Genomic DNA, 26,437 nt, shown 5'->3' with positions numbered 1-26,437 from the left:
TGCCTCTCTCTGTCTCTGTTCTTCTCTTTGTCAAATTTTCTCTCTCCATTCTAATCATTAGTTGATTTCCCTCCTCCTTCAGCATGAACCTTAACTGACACTAATGAAAAGACTGGTCCTTTGTAATTCTTTCTCTGCCATGAAAGAGGGGAGAAGGTGATGGAAGTAGACTAGGGCAAGACAGTAGGGGAGAAAGGGAATATGGAGAAAAGAGAAAAAGAAATAATGCCCCACTTAAAGGGAGATGGGTGAGAGAGTGGTGACAAAAAATAGGAAGACAAGGGGAGCAACATGGAACCACAGGGGGAATGAATGTAATGTTTCTGGAAAACGGATGCTTGGACAAGAATGTTGACAAGTGATGCTTGCATGATAAAAATCACAATGGTCTGGACTTTTTATAAGAAAGAGGAACTTGAGTGGATGTGTGATTTTTTTTTTCTTTCTTTCTCTGGCATAAGGTGTTAATCATCGGCCCTTATGGGGGCCATTTTGCCCAGCAGAAGGTCTTTGTGTGCAGAGAAGATGGGATGCCAGGGCTGTTTGAAAAACAGATGTCTTCATTAATGGACCTAATCAAGCTGTTCTGTTGTCTCTGTCTGCTCCTCCTTTATGACGACTACGGAGAAAACAGCTGGGGTGCTTGAAAAGTCAGTTATCTGTCACTCAGGTCGATGCGTCCTGTGTGCAACACAGAAAGGAAAGCAAAGCGTGGGCATTCCCTCCCCCCATCTGGGTAATTTCTAGTAATTGTTAGCAGGTAGCTCAGGCGCCAGACATGTGGCATTTTGGCACACCAAAACTGGCTGAATTTCTGTCACCTATTTCTTAAGCTGAGGTTAAGTGGGAGACAGAGCTGATGGAAATAACACCCCTTTGTTTTAACAAATATATAAAGAACACAGTGTGATACAATTGGAGTGAAAATCATGAATAGTAGCTCTAAGTGTTGGTGTAAGTGTGCCTTTGTTGGTAAACCATTAGTGTGTCTCGTTGTCTTGTTTTGGAGAACAAAGCACTAACAGCCCTCTGTGTATGACAGCTCCACAGGTTTCTATCAGACATGAATGGAGGCCAGATGTTCCCCGCTCGTGAATAAGTGACATGGAGTGATGGGTTGTGTGCTTGTGCTACCTTAGTAATCAGCCTTTTCTTAAAGGGCTGGAATGCTTTGGGTTGTAAGTGGGTTGGTATGTAAACTTGTTCTGGTCTCAATCTCAAATAAATAAACAGTAGTGCTAGTTAGCCTAGTAGATCTGTGGGTTATGGGCATGGTTATGTTGGTTGTTGTTCTAAGGAAATGTATATTGTTAAGTGTTAATATATCTGTCCTTGATAAACACTGAATATATTTGGACAGTAAAGTGATTCATCAAGAGGCATTATGTTACAGTGTCTAATATGAACTATGAATAGACTAGTAGCACTTTTATCATGTCACATCAAATCTCACTCTCTCTTGTTTGACATGCAAACACAAATAAGCAGTTGCACAAAAATAGAAACATCAATGGCAGCTCATGTCTTCAGAGCTAATTTCCTGTCTGCTAGATGTCTGTCCACTTATGGCTGTCTCTGTCATGTTTTTTGCATCTTTGTCAAGCTAAAGTGACAAAAATCTGTTGTGTCATTGATGGGATGAGCTATTCTTTCATACAGTACAAATCCAACCGACTGTGGCGATTTTGGTGAACAGAAAGTACTCAGCAATCAGGTAGTGATGCACTGTTTGAATGTAGAGTCAAACTGTAAAAGTCAGACTATAAAATCTACTATAACATGGGTACAAAAGAAAGGGCGTTTTCGATGAATAAATCATACATCGGTCTTTAGGCAAGAACATGCTTGTTTAGGGCTATTTTGTTGAGATAAAAAAAAATCAATAAAATTTGATGTTAATTTCAGACCACAGTGTACAGATAACAAAATGATTAGCCCCCCCTATGTAACTCCATATTTTTAAGTATTTTCCAAGTGCTTTTAAACAGCAGTAAACAGCACTTGGGAACAGTGCGTCCGAGTTTAATTTTGGATGCTCACATTATTTTAACCTTGGACACAGAAACAAAACTATATCACAGAAAACAAAAGACTTATTACGTAGAAATTATTAGCCCTCTAGAACTTAGCCGCTGGTTGAGGCATAGCACAATGATGTGCTTTATCCAAGTGATGTTCAGAGTTTGTAAAATTAAGTCAAAACAGAGGGCTGTCTCCTGATTCCATACAATGTAAAAACTTCAGTAAAGGTTTGAGCTGTCACTAAGAAAGCATTATGGTAAAAACAAAAGAAATCTTGAGAAAATAATTGTTGATGCTCACCAAGCAGGAGACAGATATACAAAAGTATCACAGCATTTCCAAGTGTCGTGAACAGGGGTGAAAATTATCAAGAAATTCAAAGAGAGCCACACGGTACAAAACAAGCCTGGCAGAGCTAGGAAGTGAAAGATTTTAAAAGACTCTGTAAAGAAAGCTAGTGAGAAATGTGTCTTAAGACCACAGAGCAACTGCCAAGACACTAGTGAATGACTTAGCCAAGTCAGGAATTGTAGTCTCAAAGAAGACCATCACTAGAACACTGCACAGGAATGGACTGAGAAGAACTCCACTTCTGCAGAAGAGACACCTTCAAGCCAGACTGAAGTATGCTAAGGACAACCTGGAGAAAAATTCTGCATACTTTAGCTCTTTGGCCATAGAGATATTGCTTGTGTTTGGAGAAAGAAGGGAGTAGCATACGGCGCAAAGAACACTGTACCCACAGTGAAACACGGCAGTGGAAGTATTATGCTGTGTGGATGCTTCACTGCGTCTAGAACTGGGCATCTCTTAAAGGTGGAAGGAATCATGAAGAAAGAAGAATATGTGAAAGAAAACCTCAAGCAGTCATCAGAAAAAATGGTCTGGATTGTCACTTTGACTTCCAACACAAAGATGACCCAAAACATGTCACTTCTACACAAAGCCCTGACTTGAATCCCACTGAAAATCTGTGGGGTGACCTGAAGACCAAGGTCTATGCCAGAAGACCATCCAATCTGGAGGAGTTTGAGAGAATAGCTGAAGAAGAATGGATTCCTCAGGAGACGTGTCTGAGACTTGTTGAAAACTACAACAAAATAGGCAGCAAACAATGCCATCCCAATACATCAGTTTTTGTGACAACCAATACACCAATGCTGTTAAATTTTATCACACTGTCCTCTTACTCTTTACCCTGCTGGACCCTCGCTTACACCAATGAACTTCCTGTACCCTCATTCATGTCATAGTCACCACCATGAGAAGTCATAAAGTGGTGGTATGGTAAGTCAGGTTAGCAGGGAAATCTGTAAAGAGTTTCTTGTGCTTGATAATTGTATCACTAGATTGGGGAAGGCAATGTACTGCCCTGCTGATATTTAGTCCCACCCACTGAGTCTATAAAAATGAGTGAAAGGGATGAAACTGCCAGAAGCAAACACAGTTTTTAAAAAGTCTAAGTTCTTGACTCTAGAGGAAAACGGGCAAATCAGAAGAGACTATTTTTTTGATTCAGTGATGGGATAATGGGCCAAATGACTTATTTAGAGCTCCAACAGCCACCCAAACACTGAAAAAGAGCAATCTTGATGAAAATTTTCCACTGTCAGTGTAACAGCACCACCTGGTCTTATCTCTTCCTCAGATGGCTGTGCACATTTCTGATCCGCAATAAATTGTCATAGCTCCCCCATTCTCTCTCTCTCCTTTTGCTTACTTTTGTGTGCTTCTCATTTACAGCCTTTTCTTTCCATGCGTCTGTCTCAGTTTTGCTGGAGATTTAGAGGTGTGAAATGTGTTTCGCTGGCGAGTGGACACGCAGCAGAGTGTGGCAGTTGTGGTGTTACTAGACCTCAGGTGTGCGCGAGTTTGTACGCTTGTGTGTTGGTGTGCATGTCCCCCATTGAGGGGTGCCAGGCCACACTTTCATCCCGGCTTCAGCGGAGGTGCGGCCCGCTCCAGATGGGGCCATTGTACTGCGCCATGCATCAATAATTCACGGAGAGCCACAGAAAAGTGGCGGCGTGTGTCTGCCTGCTCAATAATTAACCAGGGAGGGAGAGAGGCATGTATGTACTGCCCAGGTCTCTCTCCAAACGCCCATTCAAATGGCCTTTGATGTTGCCGGCCTGGGGGGTCTTTGGATTTGTCAGCTCATTAAGACATCATCCCTCTTTTCCTTTTATTTGTTTTGTTATCTATGTGGCTGTGAGTGGGAGTTGAATCTGAGGTGTGAAAGTGGCGACTCACATTATGTGTGAGGCTGCAGTAATGACTGCTACGGTAGATAATGAGCTATTTTCAGCTCTGTCTCACAGTGCACCTTCTGCCACCCTCTTACTGTAGGTAGGACAGAGAATAGAGTCTTGTTCTGCCCCCATGCTCCTGTCAGACGTAGGTCGTGGTACACAAGAAGGCACGTTTTGTTTCTGTCTCCTGAATCTAGACAACTCCTTAAAGTAGATTCTTTCAGATGACTATAAATAATGCAGCCTCTGACTTCATCTTTTTTCTTTCTTCAGTCTTATCTAGCTTGATAAATAACTGTAGGATAGGATATTTTTTCACCAGGAAAAAGGAAGCAGGAGAACGAGTATATTATTTCTCTTCATGACAGGAGGCATGAAGAACAACATTTCATGGCATCCTCATGACATAAGCACACACATGCTGCCTCGCTGTCTCCTCCACACATCACTTCTTGTTATTCTCTCCATTTCACGTCAAGCCTAACTTTCCTCCAAACCCACATGCTCTTCTCTCACCCTGTCACACAACTTTTCCCCTCTCTTCCTCCCCTCTATTAAATGAGGGACTTGTTGTTGCTGCCCTGGCCTGTCCTGGTGGGTCAGATGGAGGAGGAGCCCCCCATCAGAGAGCAAGGTGACCCCTCACCCTGGACACAACCCCCATCCCCTCTGCCAGCCTATTTTACCCCAAACACACACGTGCATTGTCACCCTGACCTTCATGACCCACAGCTGCTGTCCTACATCTGCTCTACCTCGACCCTAAACCCCCAGCGGCCTGCATCTGTCCCTGCCTACTGGGTTGTTAGGACATCAGGTTTTTTTATTTTATTTCAAAGCACTCCCCTGTTAACGTTTTTCACTCTTGCATCAGCCATGCATAAAAAGCTACTTGAAAATTAGAATGTCCACCGTGTTCGTGTCAGAGAGCCGAGTAGTGATAGAGTACATTTAATGTCTGCTTATTAAATCTTTCCGCTAAAGGAGAAAAAAGCACTGCTGCCTGTTCTAGGGTTGTCCCGATACCACAATTTTAAACTTGGATATGTGTGAAATGATGAAATCAAATTATATGATATAATATAATATAATATAATATAATATAATGATATTAATAACTAACCTGACTTGCCAGGATGAGTGTTTCACTAGGATATATTTTACACCCATTTAGGGAACCTCCCATAAAAAATGTTTGGAGAAGACAGAACTTGAAGAAAAAGCTTGGAGGGAGATTGGATGAACATTCTGTCTATCACATTCATCACGAACTGAACATATGATACTGCAACTCCAGTGATTAAACTACATAGTTGAGCTTTACAGGCATGGGCGGTCAACAATACTGGAGCCACTAAGTGAGTCAAACTAATGAAGTGGAAGGAGAAGAGCAAAACATCTTTCTGACCAAGAAAATATATGAGTATGTCTTTTTTCTCATTTTTGATAAAGAAATACTGCCAAGCTCTAGCAAAGACTACCACTTCAGCTACTTCCAAGCTAATTGCCTCACTGACTGCAGCATAGTTCAAACTAGAAAAGCACTCAGAGAGCGCAGACCTCTGCCATTAGCCCTATCTCCCAAACTAAACTGAACTAAAACAATCCCAGAATCTTTAAGTTGAATTTAAATTTAAGCTTTAATGTTGCTACATCTGCATCTTCACATAAGAAACATACTGAACAGCTTTAGTTGACCTTAGCGACCATATCAGCTTGGTGTCTAAGCATAATAACATACCTAACTACAAAAGCACTCAGGGAGCGCAGACCTCCGCCAATTGCCCTATCTCCCAATATTGAAGAATCCTTTACAAAATTCCTGGATCCAGATGGTGATCCGGATCACTCCCAAAATCTAATCAGTTCTTCCTTATGCCATTTCTGACATTTCCTGAAATTTTCACCAAAATCCGCCCACAACTTTTTGAGTTATGTTGCTAACAAACAAACTAACTAACAAACTTTCTAACAAACAAACCCTGCTGATCACATAACCTCCTTGGTGGAGGTAATTACAGGGAAGCTTAGGGGAGCTTGGCTCCCCTGAAAGGGGAACAAGTTACCTTAAAAGCCTCAAATGGGATGTTTAAGGGGAGCTCTAAAAAGTTGGTTATTATTTTACCTTATGTACAGTAATTTTCCAGAAATATAGAACCAATAGTATAGATATCTCAATGTTAGGTTAATATTATGTTATTTTCTTGTTCATTACACAATAAATATAAAATTTTGACCATTTATCCTCACAAATCAACAAAATTCTGTGTCAGTTCTTGCTGTGGTCATTCATGCGTGGCAGCGGTGCACTGAAATAAGGCCCAGAGTTATGTAGGTACCTGAACTTAGCAGTGCATTTGTGGTTTTTCTTTAGGATTTTTGTGGGTATAACATCATGTTTCCTGTGATTGTCTGTTTTTGATGTATTTTTTGCTATGATTTTCTCTGATTAAACTTAGAAGTTGTTGTCGTGCCTAAATGGCAGGTTACTGACGGCATTAACTCCCTGCTGCAGAAGTGGCAATGCATGTGACTTGAAACACCAACGTGGTGCACATAGGAAAATGAAGCTCCCCCAAAAACCACAGTGTAATTTGAACACTGGATGGCAGCCATTGCTTACCAGCTTGCAGTACAACTCAACCATACCTCTAATTACTGCAAACTTATGCCAAGACCAGTCAGAAGAAGAGCAACATTTTTTCTGTCTATGAAAGCTTAAAGTGTGTTTTTTACTCTTCTTTTAGTAAAAAAAATTCTCTCCAGTTATTAAAACTGCCACCATAGCTACATCCAAGCTAATTGCTTTGCTGTCGGCAGTCATTGTTTACAAGCTTGCAGTGCAACTAAACCAGGCTTATAGCTACTGCATTATTATTTTCAAATGACGCTGATTGGACTGGTTCAGATTTGAGCTTTATAAGATGGTTCTAACTGGTAACAGACATGAAATCTAGCCAATCCATTGGCTTTTCAAGGTTAATCGACACATGTCAGGGGATAAATAGCAGCTTAAGGCGTTCACTGTTTGGTTATTTATTTATTTACAGAATTTCAGACAGTGTGCAAACCTTTGCAAACCACTGCCAACCTTTTTATGTAATAAATACAGTGCTCTTTTTTAACTTTTTAGAAATAAATGGTAAATGGACTTGAACCTGTTTGCACATACAAGATGACAGACTCTACCCATGATCCACAGTCACCCCAACAGAACAGGGCTGAAGGTGTGTTTTGTGTATGGTAGAAGTATCAGAGTATGGAACATGTGAACAATCTCACTTTTGCTTACTCCACAATAAGAAGGGTCAGTGTAAAGTAATCTGCAGTGTTGTCTAATGTAAAAACAAAGATGTGCAAAAGAGCCAGCAAGGGGAGACGCCAACTTCTTGTCTCTATCTGTCCTCAGAGACACATAAAAATGTTGATGGTGTTATTTGTGATGATGCTAAGAGTTTTACAGTCCGACCGGAACCTGCTTTCTTCTAGTATCCGTCAAAAGTCCCTCTGCGTAATGCTTGTTTTGCAATAGCCGGATGTCTGCTGTTTACCCAACTCTCACTGTGAGGTTTAATCCCTTTTGATCACAGCACCGTGTAAATACCATGACTCACTTTTTCTGTCCCCTGTCTGCCAACAGCGCAGTTTGACGGTGCTGAATGGGACCGCTCTTCATCGCCCACAGAGAGGCTGCGTCCTCCTGGGCCTAGGTCCAGCCCGCTGGCAGGAGGAGGGATAAAGTTTCGAATGCCACAGGAGGGACTGTCCATGGTGGGGGAGAGAGTGGACCCGACTCTGCCTTTGGAGAAGCAGGTGTATGTATGCGGTCTGCTGTTGAAGACAAAGCACTGACACTTATGAGTATATGTCAGTGTAGGCCACTCTCTGCTTATGGTTTAATCAGATTAAGAGGCTTACATGCTTTAATGTTAAGTGATTTGTGATAGTTAATAATTGAGTGTCTCTGTTGCTTTAAAGTTAATTAGTTTTTACAATCTAGGATAAAGAGCTTACTCTATCTTTAAAAAAATAGAACTGGCCATACAGTTCATTTCCCCTAGAATTTGCATGACTTTCTGTGTACAGCATAGATTAAGATGTTTATTATCAAAGAAATATAGGATTAATGCAAACACATTTTGCCTGAATCCATATGCTGAGCCATGAGCCATTTAAATACATGAAAACATAGACCATGCAATTATTTATTGTATGCATTTAAATACAATTTGCATATTTTATTAATCTCTGAAGTCTGTAAATGTTTCTGCATGCTCAACATGAATTATACCCTGTTATGGATGTGGTTTTAAATAACTGTAATGACAAAAGGTTGCACAGCCCACAAATTAAGAGCAAAGGCCATGTTATCGCCCCTTTTCATCTATTAAGGGTGTGGTCGTTATGAAACAAAATGGTTTTGTGTTTGAGCTAAGCAGCACTCATCAGAGCTTGAAGAGCTACAAAAGGTTAGAATAAGGACTAATTAAGTCAGAGTATTAAAAACGCACATTTACTCTGGGCTTGTAATTTCAGACATCATTGGTGTAATTTATGTGCAGTTTCTTTGCTCATACACCGCTGTTTTACTAATGAAATCCAAGCACATGACACCCCTTAAGCACACATTTGCATGTGCACAGAGCGTTGTGCTCTCAAACACATACAAGTGCACAAATTCACTTGAGGATGATAGTTTATTACTATGCCCCATTACACCCTGATGCTCTCTAAAACACTGGGAGTTTGTCTTTTTTCTTCAGCTCTGCCTTACACAGAAAACCCTCATCAGGGCCAGAATTTAGAGTTCATCTTATCTGGCAAAATCATGTCTGAGAAAATCTAAAAGGAAAATTTTAATTCGTCAAATATTTGGTTTTAAAATGAATACCTTCCAAAGCAATTACATTTCCATTAGCATCTGCTTAACTTTTGGTTTTAGAGTTAATTACCCCTGCCAAGGAGGTTATGTGATTGGAAGGGTTTGTTTGTTAGTTTGTTTTTTAGTTAGTTAGTTAGTTAGTTAGTTAGTTTTTTAGCAACATAACTCAAAAAATTGTAGGCGGATTTTGGTGAAAATTTCAGGAAATGTCAGAAATGGCATAAGGAGGGACTGATTCGATTTTGGGAGTGATCCGGATCATCGTCTGGATCCAGGAATTTTGTAAAGGATTCTTCACTATTGGGAGATAGGGATATTGGCGGAGGTCTGCGCTCTCTGAGTGCTTTTCTAGTTAGGTATGCTATTATGCTTAGACACCAAGCTGATATGGTCACTAAGGTCAACTAAAGGCCGGCTCAGACTACATGAATTCAGCCAGATTTAAGCCTGACTGCGACGTCGCAGCTCATTGTCAAAACTTGGGCTGGATTTTGAGAGTCGGGAACGACAAACCGTCTTGTAGTGTGACATAATTAACAACGCGTTCAAGACTCCTTACGATTCCTCACGACCACGATTCATCAAGACTAGCATGTCCGAATTTTTCGTACATCGTCGTCTAGTTTGACACACTGACCTGACTTCAATGATGTGAATCCTGACGTCTAACAAAAGGAGAACATATGCTCTTTATCTTTGCATTATCATTTACAAGATTCACCACTTTTATCCCCCTTTATTTCCTAAAACTATGTGAATTTTGTTTTTTTTTCACGTTATCACATGCATACCTTAAGTTCTATCTGAAGGAGAGCCGGTCCATATTGTCCTCCTCTTGATACATCCATACTTATTATCCATAATCCAATCTATCATTGCTTCTTATTTTCTTTTTTGGGGCAAAAGACCGCTACAATCACACGGAGCGCTCCTGTTGCAGAGTGATTGACACTCTTTGGCCAAAAACATCGTGTAGTCTGAGCCGGCCTTTAAGCTGTTCAACATGTTTCTTATGTGAAGATGCAGATAAAGCAACATTAAAGCTAGAGCCACTCTAGTAGATTCTGGGATTGTTTTAGTTTTCTAGTCAAAGTATAATTTTATATTCAATGTGCCGATGTAAGATGAGATACAAGATAAACTTTATTATCCCACAAGCTGCAGCCATGGACAACAGTCAAAAGCTTAGAGATTACACATAAAGAACATTTAGATATAAGACATTGAGTACCAATAAATAATTCCCCTAAGAAATCTAGAATATGAATATCATCATTGTATTACAGCTGGACATGAACAATTCACTGCCATTAAGTAGATAACCAATTTATTCATATCTTTATTTTTTTAAGAAAGGTATCCAACTTTTTGATGCATAGATAATATATTAAGATGGACAGAGCAACAGTTGCATGGTAGTTAAAATATTTAGACTACTCCCTTAATGACTATAGTAAAAGTCATGAGCCCCACCCACTTTATGTTAACAGATGGGAAATGGTTTGAACTAAAAAGGCAAAATATACTTTTGATTTCTTTTTTCAAGCAAGACTTTGTCTTGTTGGTTAGTTATCATGCAAATTCATCACCAAGTATAATTTTTTTTACATCGTTAAATTCAGTTTTTTTTATTTTAGCAAATAAGACTTTCATGATCAACAGCTTTGTTGACAAATGTGTTTCTTTGCAGCTTCCTCAGTCAAGCCCAAAACACACCAGCGCCTTCTGACATGTCCGATCACCCAAATTATTTTCGATGCACAAATCCGCACCAGCGGCCAGACGTTGGTGGATGGTCGTGCTGCTGCAGCACCTTATGCCACTGCTCCATTCCTGGTGTGCCTCGGCCATGGCTGACGGAGCGTTTTCCTGAGAGAACTGCAGTTTTGGCCATCTCTTCTGCCGTAGTAACAGCTCTGTTTGAGAGCACAGACAAAGAAATTTAGCACCATCTTTTGGCCCACGTGGCGTGATGTGCCGGTGTGTTTTTGGGTTTCGGACTAGTAGAGCACAGGAGGAAAGATGAGAAGAAATGTCACAAAATACTTCTGGTCAAGTCATTGAACTTTCTTTAAATGTAAGCACCTGCTTTGACATTTCATCTGCAAGTTAAATATTGTGGTTGGCAGAAGAGGTGTTAGTTTTGTTATCCCACCAGTCAGCTCCAATATGTGCCTTACTTGCCTTCAAATTCTGTTATCAGGCAATATGTCAGAGTATTTTGGTTTTACTTTTGTGAAGCTGAAGAAGACAAAGTTGTGTTGTCAATATTAATCTACAGCCAAGGGTTTCTTTTAAGCCTTAATACTAACACCACTAATCAGTGTGTTCTGTAGTTATGAAGTAGTGTAATTAGAGTTTTTTTTTTTTTTTTTTTTTTTTTTTTTTTTTGCAGTAAGACATTTTACAGTATCATGTAATCACACCAAGGTCACAACTCCTTTCATATCTCATTGTGTATGTTCTTATGTTTTCTTTTTCAGATGGTACCATGGTTCAATATCCCGTTCAGAGGCAGAGTCGCTGCTAACCTTGTGTAAAGAGTGCAGTTACCTGGTGAGGAACAGTCAGACCAACCGCTCTGACTACTCTTTGTCTCTCCGGTAAGACATGGACATACACACACACACACACATGAACACAGACTGACAGTATTAAGAAAATAAAACATGGGGATCTAGAGTATTGTATCCAATATGCAGCATCACTACTTAGTAAAGCTCTTTTGCTCATCTTTTTTACCCTGTGGCTGAGGCTTTACTCACTCTTTGTGCTTAGAGTGAGTGAAGCCACCTGAGCAACAGATCTCATATCGCAGTCTCCCCATCTTCCCATCTGTCTCCCCCTTCCTGCCTCCCCTCCAGCATCACCCCCACTCAAGATCACTGCGGCGCTGATTCCTCTCCCGATACTCATTTGCAGGGCACAATACTGCTTATCTGGTCAAATCTTTCCCTTGTAATTACGACCATGATCCATTGTCCCAGCCTTACACCACTCTCCCCTCATGCCTCTGTCCTCTCCTCATCCTCGTCCCCCTTCTCGGTGGCCTTCCTGCTCAGCCCCCAGCAGGCTTTCTAAGTGGTAATCAGGCAGGTAGAGCACACTTCAGTGCACACATCATCCTCCCCATAATCACTAATGAATATGAATCACCGTCTGTGGGCCACACAAGAAGGGAATACGGGAGAGGGGGGGCCAGGGTACCACTGTGTAGTGCTGACATATAAACAAGCTCATGCATTACTCATTTACATGAGTCGAGTGAGTTTGACACACACACACACACACACACACACACACACACACACACACACCCCCACTTGCTCATGCAACAAGGTCACTACCAAACCTGGCTCCTCAGTCAGCACACGAGTGGTTTCAAAAATCTCCTTAAAAAGTATACATAAAATCCATCATTCAAACATAATCACGCTTGTTTATAAATTCAAACTGGTTTACATACAAGTCAGTCTTTGGAGTCTTAACAAAGAACGGCCTGGGACTTTCAAAGTCACCTAAACTCATACACATCCAGCACAAATAACGACTTCCATACCCATTTATGGTCTAGTCAGCTATATTCACAAAATCTTAAATAAAACTCAATTTTTTATTTATTAAGTTGCACAGTGTTTATTTCTTGCACATAAAATTGTCTGTTTCAAATTCATATTTCTTTTTTTGCTGACCTCACATGCCACAGTCATCACATACCACACAAACAGCAACCCTTGGATGCAATCTTGGATCAGATTTTGCATCGGGGTCTTTTGACAAAATGTTAACTATCCTAAGAAATTCAAAGGAACAACATTAAATAGTTTTTTTCTGACTTTTCCAACTGATATGCCCAAAATAACAAAGAAAATGATTGTATATTCTGACTGACTTTTTGTTCCCAAAACACATCCAACAATTGTGATGCATGATGAAAACATCATTTACCTCATCAAAGTCTAACTTTTATGGTAAACAAGGTGTGCCATTGCAAAAATCTGTTTTATCTATCTTGAATACCTCTTGTGAGGATTATTCCTAAATGCTTGGATATGCAACATGCTAAAGCAAATTCTTGTGTGCAGAAGGTTTTTTTTATTTATGCAATCTGTAACTGCCCTTTTACATTTCTATAAACAAGGGGATTGAGGACATGGAAAGCCTTTGGGTTAAACCACAAAACATCGTGGTCTAGACAGTAGAATTAAACTATACTGATATTGGTCACTTTCCCGGTTTGGCTTTATTGTAGTGCTTCTAAATGCTCTTCTTACAAATTTGCTTTAATCTAATGTGGTATGCAAATTTAGCTTGACTCACAAAGAGACCTTCCCATGAACTTTGCCAGACTGTCCTTGGTGAGCCAAAACTACACAGTTACAATATTCCATCATGTCTGTGTCTAGACTAAAAGAAGCAGAAAGTCAGTGTTTATCAGGCTGTTGTGGCTAGTTTGCTCCACAAAAATATCTTTATGAAGGTCAAAGGACAGCTTGTTTTACAAAGGCTAATAACTCCTCAGGTTTGTAGAACTAAGTAGAATTCAAGAGCTGTTGTCATTGTGGCTTTCATTTGAATATGAGAACCTCACCTTGTGTTTATGGTAGAGTACAGAGTAATCAGTGTGACGGCTAATGAAGGCTGTTTAATTAATGGAGACAAAATGAAGAGACACTCCAAAGTGAGTTAGCGCTGAAGCAGACAGCCTTGCCAGATATTACCTCACATAAATATTTATGAAAGAGCACTGGTAGGTTCTAATGTGGCATGAGATACAAAAAAATTCCCCAAAACAAACAGGAGTGGATGAAAGCACTCATGCTAAAGCTCTGGGGCTCCAGAGGCCAGTGGGACGATTATACACTGCCTCTTATTTGGCTGTTTGTAGTCACCGAGAGCAGTTTGCTTTCACTGCTCTTCAAAATTTAATTTGGTTTACTAGAACAATGACAATTATAGTGACCGTTCCAGCCCTCGTCTTTTCCTCTGCTTCTATAATTAGATTTACATTATGACTGGCTGGCTGGCTTTTAAAGGGGAAGTCCTGCTGTGGCCGCCCAAAGGAAAGTGACAAGTGTGTTTCTCTCAGCTATAACACTGTATGTTTTTCTTCCTTCCATGTGCTGTTGTACCACCCTTCCGTCCATCATAATGTCCCTACCTTCATAATCTGGGACACAGCATTAAATCTTGTGCAGAATTATGCCCTTAAACTGCACAAAAGAGAATTGAACATAAATCCAGCTGTCTTTTTCTCTATCATTAGATGGCAAAATGTGTTGAAGGCAACATGATGTTTTATGAAACCCATTTTTCATGTCATTACTCCTTCACACTTTCTTCTTTAAGTTTCTCATCTGCTCTTTTTTTTTCTTGTCTCTTTCCTTTATCAACCCATTCTTCCTGTTTGTGCCCTCCCAGGAGCTGCCAGGGTTTCATGCACATGAAGTTCACACAGTGCAAAGATGGAAAGTACGTGCTCGGACAGAACAGCCCTCCGTTTGACACAATCCCTGAGGTCATCCACTTCTACACTACACACAAACTCCCAATCCGAGGAGCCGAGCACCTGTCTCTGCTGTTTCCTGTGCTCGTGCAGACACTCTGACTGACCCTGACCCTCTATCTTGAGCACCAGGACTTTATTGTGGGACACTTGAATGTTTTTTGAGCTCTCCTCAGCAGCTTCATCTCTTCTAGTTGGACTTCTTGTGATGATTCAACACACCTGGAGCCTAATGCCCTCAGCCACCACTGCTGTTGTACCTGTGCCAAAAAGTCTCTAACATCCAGGGGATTGATTCTCATAAATGCAATACCTGAACTTTAGGCTACCCCTCTCCCATCTCCTTGCTGAGCAAATATGGGGACTTCAGGACATTTTAAATTCTCCTTTTTTTACATTTCTTTCACAGCTGACTGAAATGCAGAGGGAGCTGTAGCTGGGAGAGAGAGTGTAAATTGTGAATGTACCGATGCCCAAGTTTACAGAAGACCTGCAGAAGATTGAGATTTAATCACTGCTGTTTCCACAAAGACGCCTCACTCACACTCTGTAAAATATTGCTGTTGTTAGGTGAAAACCTTGCTAGTCATGTTTCGCTGCATTTTCATGTTTATTACAGAACTGGTAAATTGAATTGCTGTGTATAAGATGAACACTTTACAGTGTCAAACCTTTTTGGGAAAAAAATCTAAATTTCAATATTAAAAATGATGCTATTTTTAAATATAAAAGGTTTTTACCGACAGCAGTTATATTTCAGGTGCTTTTCTACTCAAAGCCACAGCTGTTCATTTTCATACATCACATATCCATCATCCATCTGTTTTTGCTCCATCATACTGCTGCTCATTGACACCATTGATGGTATAGAAAGCTGGACAGTTTGTCTCCACCTTACTTGAGTGAAGCCAAAATGAAAAACATGCATTCAAAACATGTAAAAACACAACACAAACACTGTTCATGTCAGCACAGCACACAGCAGAAAAGAATCTTGTGTTAGTCTGAACAGTTACATGACTCCTCGTTCATTATGTTTCCTCAGGCCATTCTTCCTCTACTCTGCTAGTCTGATACACACAGAGCACTGTGGGGGCCACATCTATGAAAATGAATCCAAAAAAGTTAGCACTTCATTCTCGTTGTAATGATTATCTTACTTTAGAGACAGAAACTATGTTTGAGGAAGGGTCATTTGAGTTTTTTTGATTTAACAACAATAATAATATATTGAGGGGATGGACCCTGTGATTGATAGACAAATCTTTGTGGGTGCTTAATAGCAAAACCCCCCAAAAGTGATCAGTGTTTCTTGTAAAGTCTTATACTTTTTATTGAAGCAAGTATTAGACAGCAGTGTTTGGAAACAGAAACATCTAGGCCCAACGCTTACATCAACCTTTTTGAAAGGTCTGATCAAATGAGGATTGAAATTTCGTTTTGAGTTCTAACAAGGCCGAACTTTAGCTTGACTGAAACTGCAACGGCTCAGTTTAGACAGGTTCAACCAAAACCAGCAACACTTGAAAACATTCTTGTTGCATCTTTGGCCTGAACTTAAGACACAATTTACATGTGTCTAATATCTATATTCAGAAATACATGTGAACAGCACTGTGCAGAACTTTTAGGCATGTTTCAACCTAAAATTAAGGTAAGGCCTATAATAATGAGTAATCTTGCCTGAGGGCATCATAGGGCAGAAAGTAGGATTGACACAACCCAGATCATGCTCTGGATGTCCTTGCAATATCACCATGGGCATGGGAAAATAATATAAGCCCACACCTTTAGGGTGGAGTAAGACAGGGATGTGGCAAGTAAGCACAGCCTAGGGTACTGTCCAGCGGGTAGTAGGACTGCCCCGAGCCCTGGTCATGCTGTGAACATCCCAAGGGCACCTAAACCACCGGAGGGCCCTCAGCCCATCACTAGGGGTGAAAAAGCCCAAGAGAAATGCAGTTGAGCTTGACCGTGACTGCCCTCAAGCCCCTGGTTGTGGCACATGGGGTCTAGTGATAAATCCTTAGCACCCTACATGCCTAAAACTTATGCACATGACTGTATTTGAGATAAAGTTCTGCTTAATATAATAGTATTCTACTTGATAGTTAGCTCAAAAATGTAACTGCTGTATTTAACCATCACAAACTTGAAGCAATGGCAAATACTTGTTTTTAAATATTTACTTGATTACACACAGTAGAGGACAGGTGCTACATTTAAGATTTTATGAATCATCTTGATATGAATGATAAAATACCATCTACAGATCACTCATGGAGACCAAAATAATACGTTGACTGATCCTCTTATAAAGAATATCTCAGTCGTCCTCGTGGTCTTTGAATCTGTGTAGAGAGTTGCTCTCATTTGGGGGAGTGTAATGAAGTTGAGGCTTGTGCACTGTGCATTTTTCATTTTCTCCAAAGTTAATGAATGTTAAAGCAGCTGAAACCTCCACTATGTTCTTCCCCATACTCTTTACATTGTTGTCAAAAATAAAATTATACAGAAACTTAAGTTAAAAGAAAAATCACTTCTTCAGTCAGCTCTTATTCAAAGATGTTTATTGGTCTGTACTGCAGTCAGCTAATAAGGGCAGCTACAAATATTTGAAAGTCCATCTTTCTATATGATATTCACGTCTTTATTACTTGTTGATTGTTCATGGTAAACAACCAGAAAGCTGTATTGTATTGGTACTTGTGTTAACTTTTCTGGCCTGTGTCTCTTGTTGGTTGTTCATTGTGCTGGTAGACATTGCTTTATTTGTTTAAAGCAAACTGTCACTGCTGTCATTGTCTTTCCTGAGCTGTGGATTACATCTGGAGTAAAGAAATGTAATCAGAAAACACTGAACACTCAAAGAAAAAACTTGACAAGTGTTGGACAGCTGTCACACTTTCTACTTACTTTGGTCAAATCAACCGATGCTTGATGGTGAGGACATTTTGAGTTTTATATAAGCCATCTGGGGTGGTTTTTCATGTCTACTGCCAAAACTGATACCAGTTTAGAGCCAAATACACTTAAAACCTTCACAAATGACAAATTGGATAACCATAATTATTTAAGTCATTATTTCTTAATGAGTCTTTATTTAAGGCTTGTATTGATTGTTACATGTTGGATATTTTTGTCACTAGTAAAGGATGAGCGGCTGTTTAATTTACCTCCTGTGTCAAAGCATTTTATCTGTATTCAGAGTTTTTTTTTTGTAGATTTTTGATTCTACATAAGGATCTTTAAGTGGATCAGTGGTTTACAACCTGCAGAATGGAGGCCCAAGAAGGAAAAACTCAATTCTGCTTTACATATTCTTGATATTCTTAAATAGTCTGAACATGATACAAAAGGTCCACGAGGTAGAGTTATAGCTGCATTCATTTAGATGGTCTTTTGTTTGATTAAAATAGAAAGCACACCCAGATATCTAGATTAAATTCAGGAAATGATCAGACTTTGTACGGTAGCCTCATTTTCAGAAAGAAGGAAAAGAGACACAAAGGACTTGGCAGGATCGCGTGCTGCGCATACTCAGACGCACACACATTTGCTTTCCTTCATCCATTAACAGCAGGGCTGGGAGGGAGAGGGTGAGGACTAGGAGGAGGGGGTGAGGTGTGGCTGAGAAGGGGTGAGGCAGCCCTCATTATTTGGGCTGCGCTGCACTGAAAAGCACTGGGATTGCTTTCATTACTGAAGCAAATGAAATAGCAGAGGCTGATTACCCGCGTGACGGGGAGAGGAGACAAGCTGGATCACTCTCCATTTGGGAGAAAAGAGTGAAGGGAGGGAGGAGGGAGATGCTGCCTGGCTGTACTTCTCCAACAAGACTTGGAACAAGTGTGTTTGCGTGCATGTGTGGGTGTTTGTGAGTGTAAGCGAGAGAGACGGTGACACGGAGGGGGGCTGCTATAGTCCCATTTTTCAAACAAGGTTCCCTGGGGAGGGATATGAATAATAACGACAGAGGAAGTGCTGCATGTAAAAATCAAACAAATATCACACTCACATCTCTCTGGCTTTTTGTACAGCTCTTACCTTTTGTCTGCTTTTTACAGCATTTCTGCAAGTTAATTCTGAGCTCCATGGCACCATCCTCCCAGTATTTAAGAGTCTGATGCTTGTAATCTGTGAAATGTGTGTGTGTGTGTGTGTGTGTGTGTTTGGGGGGGGGGGGGGGTGTTTGTGTGCAGCTGTCATATCAGAATCAGTGTGTGTGTAATGTCAGACCTGGCAGCTATGCAGTGACGGCAGCTGTTAATTCATCAGACGGCCTCGGAGGATTGAACACCTGTGATCAGCACAGAGCCAGAGAACATGTGAGGAAACTACAAAACACGAACATACATGTAGAGCACACAAACAACAGCGTTTAATAGTTTTTCTGTGTTAAAAGTATAGATAAGCAAAATAATGGTGCTTATTTATGTGCATAGCTAACTGCAGGTTTGGATATAACTTTAATAAAGTGGAGTCAGTGTTCATGTAATAACATGTCTATAAGTGGTGACCACAAATAGTCAAATATTGGACTATTAGTTTGAAAGAGCCCCATTAGAGTGCCTATCCCATAGTCAAATACACCGATTTGCCTGTTTTAAACAAATAAATCATGATTTGTGGCCTATTTTGGTATAAATATCAACTTATTAATTATTCTTTTTCTTTGATTCTTAAAATAACTCATACTTTTCTTCAGTCTACTTTGCAACAGAGACAAACCACAGAATCCCTTAAAGGTACAGTTTGTAAAATTGTGAATATGAGCCACATCCTGAGTCCAGGAAGACCCTAATATCCACCATAAAAACTCAAAATGCTTTGGAACAAAGGATCACTTACCTTAACTTCCTCCTTATAGAAATAAATGACGTAAAACCATGAATATCAAGACATGAAGAATATGTTGAAACAAAGGAACTAATGGTGCTGACTTTTAAAATAAATATATTGACATTTGTCCCTTGAATCTGTGATTAAAACAACACTAAGATGTTATAAAATAATATGTGGTTAAAGGGCAGGTATGATAAAACACTGTCTTACCTCATTAAAGCTCATTATTCAGTTTCAACTGTTCATGTTTAAATAAAGCTATCAGCAACTTACTATGAGATATGAGCTCATATGAAAACACTTTTTTGGAAGTTATGTATCATGTTTACTCCATGTGCCACAGGATTAGAACGATACATTATGATAGAATATGATACAGTACAATAGAATACCTCACAATACCATAAGATACAAAAAGACATGACACTTCACGATATGACATAATGCAACACCATACCTTATAACAAGATACTATATGCTACTATATGTGCAATGCAATAAACAATACAATAAAACAAGCAACAACCCTAAAGCAACATCCCTAATGTACACTGCTCATAACAACAAAGGGAACACATACTCATCACAATGTAACTCCAAGTCAACCTGTCCAGTTAGTAAGCAACACTGATTGTGAATCAGTTTCACCTGCTGTTGTGCAAATGGGACAGACAACAGTTGGAAAGGAGAGGCAATTAGCAAGACACCTCCTAAAAGGAATTGTTTTGCAGGTAGAGGCCACAGTCCATTTCCCTCTTCTCATCCTTTCTGGCTGATTTTTGGTTACTTTTGCATTTTTTCCAGTGCCCTCACCACTAGTGGTACCGTGAGGCGGTATATACAACCCACAGAAGTTGCTCAGGTAGTGCAGCTCATCCTGGATGGCACTTTCATACGCACAGTGGCAAGGTTTGTGTGTCTCCTAGCACAATGTCAAGAGCATGGAGGACATACCAAGAGACAGGCCAGTACCCCAGTCTGTAGGAGGCCAACAACCCAGCAGCAGGACTGCTATCTGCTCCTTTGTGCAAGGAAGTACAGGAGGACTGCCACAGCCCTACAAAATGACATCCATCAGGCCACTAATGTGCATGTTTCTGCTCACACTGTCAGAAAAACTCCATGAGGGTTGTATGAAGGCCTGACATCCACAAGTGGGGCCTGTGCTCACACCGCAGCACAGTGCAGCCCGACTGACATTTGCCAGAGAACACCAGCATTGGCAGATTCACCGTTAGTGCTCTTCGCAGATGAGAGCAAGATCACATTGAGCACGTGTGACAGACGTGAGAGAGTCGAGGGTTGCCAACACTTTCGTCCATGACTGTGTTCTCTTTATTTTTTTTAACAGTGTATATTGCATATTACCCAGATTGTATCAAATGGCAAGAGCTTATACCAATATCTACTTATGTCTACTTCTTCTTTACTATTAACAGTGGTGGACAGTAACATGACAAATGTAAGTAATAATTGTACTTGAGTACATTTTTGAGTATCCACTTTCCTTGAGTATTATTTTGGGATGGGGTGGGGGGGTCACTTATTTTTACTGCAGTACATTTAAAAGACAAATATCATGCTTTGACTTCACTATACATCTATGAATGTTCTCATTACTCGCTCTAGCTTTGCTGGTGAATTTTCTTTTCTTCTTTAAGGACACTGGAGATCACTGTTCAGCCCTCTGGAGCTGATGTGGGACTAACCTTCTGGAAGACTGGCAAAGGGGGGTTCCCGCTTGACAACCACAGTCAGCAGGGACTTTAGGGACTTCTTTGTTGGGTGCTTATCATTTCTGTAGAGCACACAAGTGTCTTGTGTTTCCTTCAACTCTAAGACCCTACCCCAAACAACAAACTATGAGCATGTACTACATGTTTTCTGCCTATTTAGTGTAGCTGTAGCCCACTGCTGACTGTTGTTGTTGGTCAGAATTTAAAGACACATTCATCATTATGTAATGACCTTTAAGGGATTGTTTGGATAAGTGAATTATCAAATTCTGAAAGATTAAATACTAAGCCCTGAATGTGTGAAGATGTTTTATTCAACCAATATCTTTGTAGCTTTTTTAGTGTTAGAACTTGAAGAAGTGGAGCAAGGGTCAGGGACTAAAACTGACATAAGTTGCACAATCTCAGTCTATCTTGGGTGTTGTCTCCTCCATTTGCTGTTCCACACACCACACAAACCTCCAGGCTGCTTGCATGCACAGAGCGAGGGACACAGCCAGCTGTGCACACACGCTCAATGCCACTAGTGAGGGGCGGGACACGCATGTGAGTCTAAAAGGGTCACCGTCCTCCCTTTCACTTCTCCTCGGTCCCAGACGTGCTAATCCCTGCAGTTGTGCAAGGCGGGTGTGGAGGAGATGAATTGTGGGCCAGTGTGAGCAGGTGCGCGCATGCTGTCAGGCTCTGCCAGAGGAGAGTGCAATCAGAGAAGGTTTGGAGAGAAAGCAGCTGCTGCTGTTGGAGGATTTGAAGAGAGGGGTGGAATTTGGACGAGATTGCTTAACCACTTCTGCCATCTATCTGTTATGATGTGATGGTCATGGAGGAGTTTGCAGAGATTTATGAAGACTGTGAATGTGTGACCTTTTTAAATCTGAGAGACAGCATTTCATTTTTTTCTGGATAGAACTGAGTAAGGTAAAAGACATGAAGAATAGCATGATACAGAAACCTTCCCGAATACTAAAATCACATTCAGTCAGCATCTGAGACATCACTCACTGAGTAAGGTCAGAGAATTTCCTTTAATTCAATGAATGAACACACAAGGCTTTCAAGTATCAGCGTTCTTGAAGTTCATTCAATTTGTCATGCAAAGAAGCAGAAGGTCATCCTCTCAGGTTCCTTAAGTCAGCCTGTAATTTGCTCTTATAAGCTATAGTTTTTACATAATTCATTAGTCTGAACAAGACACATTGACCTCTCCTGTAGGATAAACTAACAAAACCAAACATCAACTGCTGGTGTTGAAAAAATGAGCCAATCCAGAAGTGAAAAAGTCTGCAGGGTCCACTTGAAGCATTTGTGCACTCTTAAGCAGAATTTCAATATTCTGGTTCAAAAAATAGTGTCAGAATTTTCATATGAACTGTACAAGGAAACTCGTCATGAAGACTAAAGCCTACAACTCAAAATCTTCGCCAATTTTTTCAATGAGAGGTGCACACAGTGACAATTTTTCACTTTAGCATTTTGTTTGTACGGTGTAGAACGTAACGATAAACAGTAGACCACACACTAACAGATTTTGTTCACCGACTATCAGTCATGTCTCTCAAAACTCCAAATCTTGCATCAGCCACACTAAATTTCTAATTTGTTCATCCCACCTCACGGTGATGCAGCAATCCATGCTTACACGTATCCATTCCTTCTTGCCGCTTGACCTTCTGCACCTGTGGACATAGTCTTACGAGCACATAAGCTGTTAAGCCAGAAAGAATGTCACTTCTACCTAAAAAAAATAAAATAAAGCAGACAAATGTGTGTTTATATTCGTTTGTGCAAGGCCTCTGTGCTTAGGTTGCAATGAGTGGTAACATTGTGCAAGGAAGACAACTTGAAGCATTTTAAGACAGCTCATGCTAACTTTGACACCTCTTAGCTCTAATTTTTGCCTTGAGAAAACTTTGGGATGACATCATGTTAAGAGCAAAGACATGGCACCCTTTTGTGGGCTTGCATTGCTCCGGCCTTTTTGGAGAAAACATTTTCAAAAAAATATCTTTAATGTCGAAGTGAAAACAGATGTCTACCGAGGAATGTCAATTAAAATATGTAATGTAAAATAAGTTACTGCATTAATATTTACCTTCTTCAAAGTCAGTATTTAGTACACGAATCTTTGGCTGCAATTACAGCACTGAGTCTGTGTGGATAGTTCTCAATCAGGCTTGCACATCTGGACACTGTAATTTTACTCCATCCTTATTTACAAAACTGCTCAAGCTCTGTCAGATTGCATGAGGATCAGGCGTGAACAGGCCTTTTCAAGACTAGCCACAAATTCTCTATTGGATTGAGCTCTGGGCTTTGACTCGGCCACTCGAGAACATTCACCTTGTTGTCTTTAAACCATTTCTGTGTAGCTTTCACTGCATGTGTTGTCTTTGTCTTGCTGGAAAATAAATCTTCTCTCAAGCTGTACTTCTCTTGCAGACTGAATAAGATTGTCGTTCAGATTATATTTTGCCACATTCATTTTACCCTCTATCTTTATAAGCCTTCCTGGACCGGCTGCCAAGATGCACCCCCACAGCATGATGCTGCGGCCACCATGCTTCACAATGGGGATGGTGTGTTTGTGGTGATGTTCAGTGTTTGGTGTCTGCCAAACATAGTGTCTTGCCAGATTCAATTCAATTCAGTTCAATTTTATTTATATAGCACATTTCATACAAATGTAAACTCAATGTGCTTTACAGAGGATAAAAACACACACAAAACCGAAAAACAGCAACAAAGATACACCATTGAGTCAAGAAAAACAGAAATTTCAGGCAAAATAATTAATAATGTTGGACACACCTTGCACCAATGTGTACAACATTTTGCACACACTAATTTTATGATCTCAAAAAAGGAGCAAATCCATGAACAAGTTTGCACACGATAACCTAACGGCCAAAGGCTTGAGAGAAAAGCAGTGTTTTATGGCCACTTTTAAAAGGAACTAAGTGTTTCAGCAGATCTCAGGTCAGCAGACAGTTTGTTCCAGAGGACAGCACCATAGTAACTAAATGCACCTTTGGCCAAAAAAGCACCATTTTGGTCTCATCAGACCTAAAAAACTTTCTTCCACTTGGCCATGGAGTCTCCCAGTTTCTTTAGGCAAACTATGTTTGAGATTTGATGAGTTCTGACTGGTGAAGAACCTGGGCAACTTGTTGTATGCTGAGTCTCTCCCATCTCAGCTGCTGAAGCTTGTAACTCCTTCAGAGTAGTCATAGGTGTCTTGGTGGCCTCTTTCACTAGTCTCCTACTTGCAAGTTCACTCAGTTTGTGAGGACGGCCTGATCTAGGCAGGTTTAAACATGTGCCATGTTCTTTCCATTACTTGATGATGGATTTAACAGAACTACAAGGGATGTTCAGTGCCTCGGAATATTTTTATATCCATCCCCTGACTTTTATTTTTTTAATAACCTTTTCTCTGAGTTGCTTGGAGTGTTCTTTTGTCTTCATGGTTTAATGGTAGCCAGGAATACTAATGAACCAGTGACTAGACAAATGACCTTCCAGACACAGCATCTTTATACTACAATCCCCTGTGACAAATCAACAGCACTCAGCTGATCCCCATTTCACTAATTATGAGACTGCAAACACTAATTAGCTTGATCTCTGTTGAATTAGGTCAGTCACTTTAGAGGGGGCGAGTATTTAAGCCATCACTTATTGTACATTACACTTTTTATTAAGTTGGCATTATTTTGTATAAACCTGTTTTCATTATGTCATTAAAGATGTTTTTTGTAACATTTTAGTTAAAAAAGCCAAGTTGTATTGAACATGACTGATTCATAAAATTAATAAAAAGGTAAAACATCCAATGCAATGTACAGAACATCAGAGAACTAAGTTAGGACCACTACTAGTGGCATGGATTTTAGAAAATAAATTAAAGCAGTTACAACTGCAATGACCATCAAGGATGTTTATGCTAGCGTCAGTTAAATGGGGTGTTATAGTAAATGAGAAAAACCAAAATGGTTTGATTGATTGACTGAGGCTATAAAAATTAGCACACATACTGTATATCCTGAAAGATCTCTCAGGCCCTTAAATGGGACCCTTTTAATGAACTGGACCTTATTCCAAACTAATAGATTAGCCCTGCTTTAGACCCTTCTTGTGTTTGTCTAAAAACAACATTTTTATAACCAGCTCAAAACATTATGTCTTTATATTCATTACCTGGATGTGCGATCAGTTTCCTCAGAAGAAAAACACAGTCTGACTGAAACAGACAGTTTAGTCTAAATGCAGAGATAAATGGACCTTTCTGCACTGTCAGATTCATTTCTGATCACATTAACCAATTAAATGATAAGCAAAAAATATGCAATACTTTTACCATTACAAAATGATAAAGATCATGATAAAAGTAATAAAAAATGGCTGCCAGCTTAACGAGTTTGCACTTTTGACCAAAAACTAATTTAAAGATTCTACCAGAGGGAAAACAGAGTGGAATTTTTGAGTATTTTCTGGTGTTCAAGTGACAAACAGAGGATCTATCTTTAATTAAAGTTTAAATGAGAAATCATTTTAAGCACTACAATCCTTCAGGGTACAAGTTGGGCTTAAAATGCCCCAAATTTCAGGCTGTCCCAAAAAGATTTTTTTAAATGCTGCTTTAGGAGAAAGAGAATGGCAGTAGGAGGACTAATCCAAGAAGCTAAAATGACTGTTGGATCAAAATAGATCTTGGTCACTGCAGGATTCCTGCTGTAACTCCTATTGAGTGTACTTGATCAGCACTAGAAAGGAGAATTGATGGCAGTGGGGTGCTGAGGGAGATGCTGGGAGGAGTGTCCACCAATCCAAGACCCAGCCAGCTCCTTCAGATACTCTCCTTCGATGTGACCTTCTTCCCAGCTGCTCCCTGGATAAAGCCCTCTGATCTCAGGAAGCTTATCACCAAAGTCCGCCCGGGTCCTCTCTCTCTTTGTTGCTCCTGTAATTACACTGTATTGAATCGCAGCGCTGAGTAGATATAGGTAGGGGACCAGAATCATTACACACCATCAACAGCAGGGGAGTGAATGGCTTCAGCTCAGGGGGGGCTCGGCCTCAAATGGGACCTCTCGCTGTTCTCCGCCTGGCCCTGCTCCACCCCCGAGCTGCTTCGAAATAGGGACTCGAGGATGGCAGAAGTGTTTCATACTGGCACATTCGGGGAGCTTGGACC

General features: G+C 40.3%; 1 protein-coding gene across 2 annotated transcripts in view; it reads left to right on the top strand.

The window, feature by feature from the left end:
• The window catches only part of shdb (Src homology 2 domain containing transforming protein D, b), a 36,266-nt gene extending 18,446 nt beyond the window's left edge, over positions 1–17,820 (top strand). For both annotated transcript variants that reach the window (XM_041791153.1, XM_041791154.1), the window contains exons 5-7: positions 7,915–8,089; positions 11,640–11,759; positions 14,578–17,820. In XM_041791153.1, coding sequence (XP_041647087.1) covers positions 7,915–8,089; positions 11,640–11,759; positions 14,578–14,764 — 482 coding nt within the window. In that variant the 3' untranslated portion in view covers positions 14,765–17,820. The remainder of the gene's footprint in view (positions 1–7,914; positions 8,090–11,639; positions 11,760–14,577) is intronic.
• Positions 17,821–26,437: the final 8,617 nt, after the last annotated feature.

The sequence above is a fragment of the Cheilinus undulatus genome, linkage group 7 (genome assembly GCF_018320785.1).
Source record: "Cheilinus undulatus linkage group 7, ASM1832078v1, whole genome shotgun sequence".
NCBI classification, from domain to species: Eukaryota; Metazoa; Chordata; class Actinopteri; order Labriformes; family Labridae; genus Cheilinus; species Cheilinus undulatus.
Note: the sequence above shows the minus strand (reverse complement) of the source record. Positions and strands in the feature narration are given on the sequence as shown.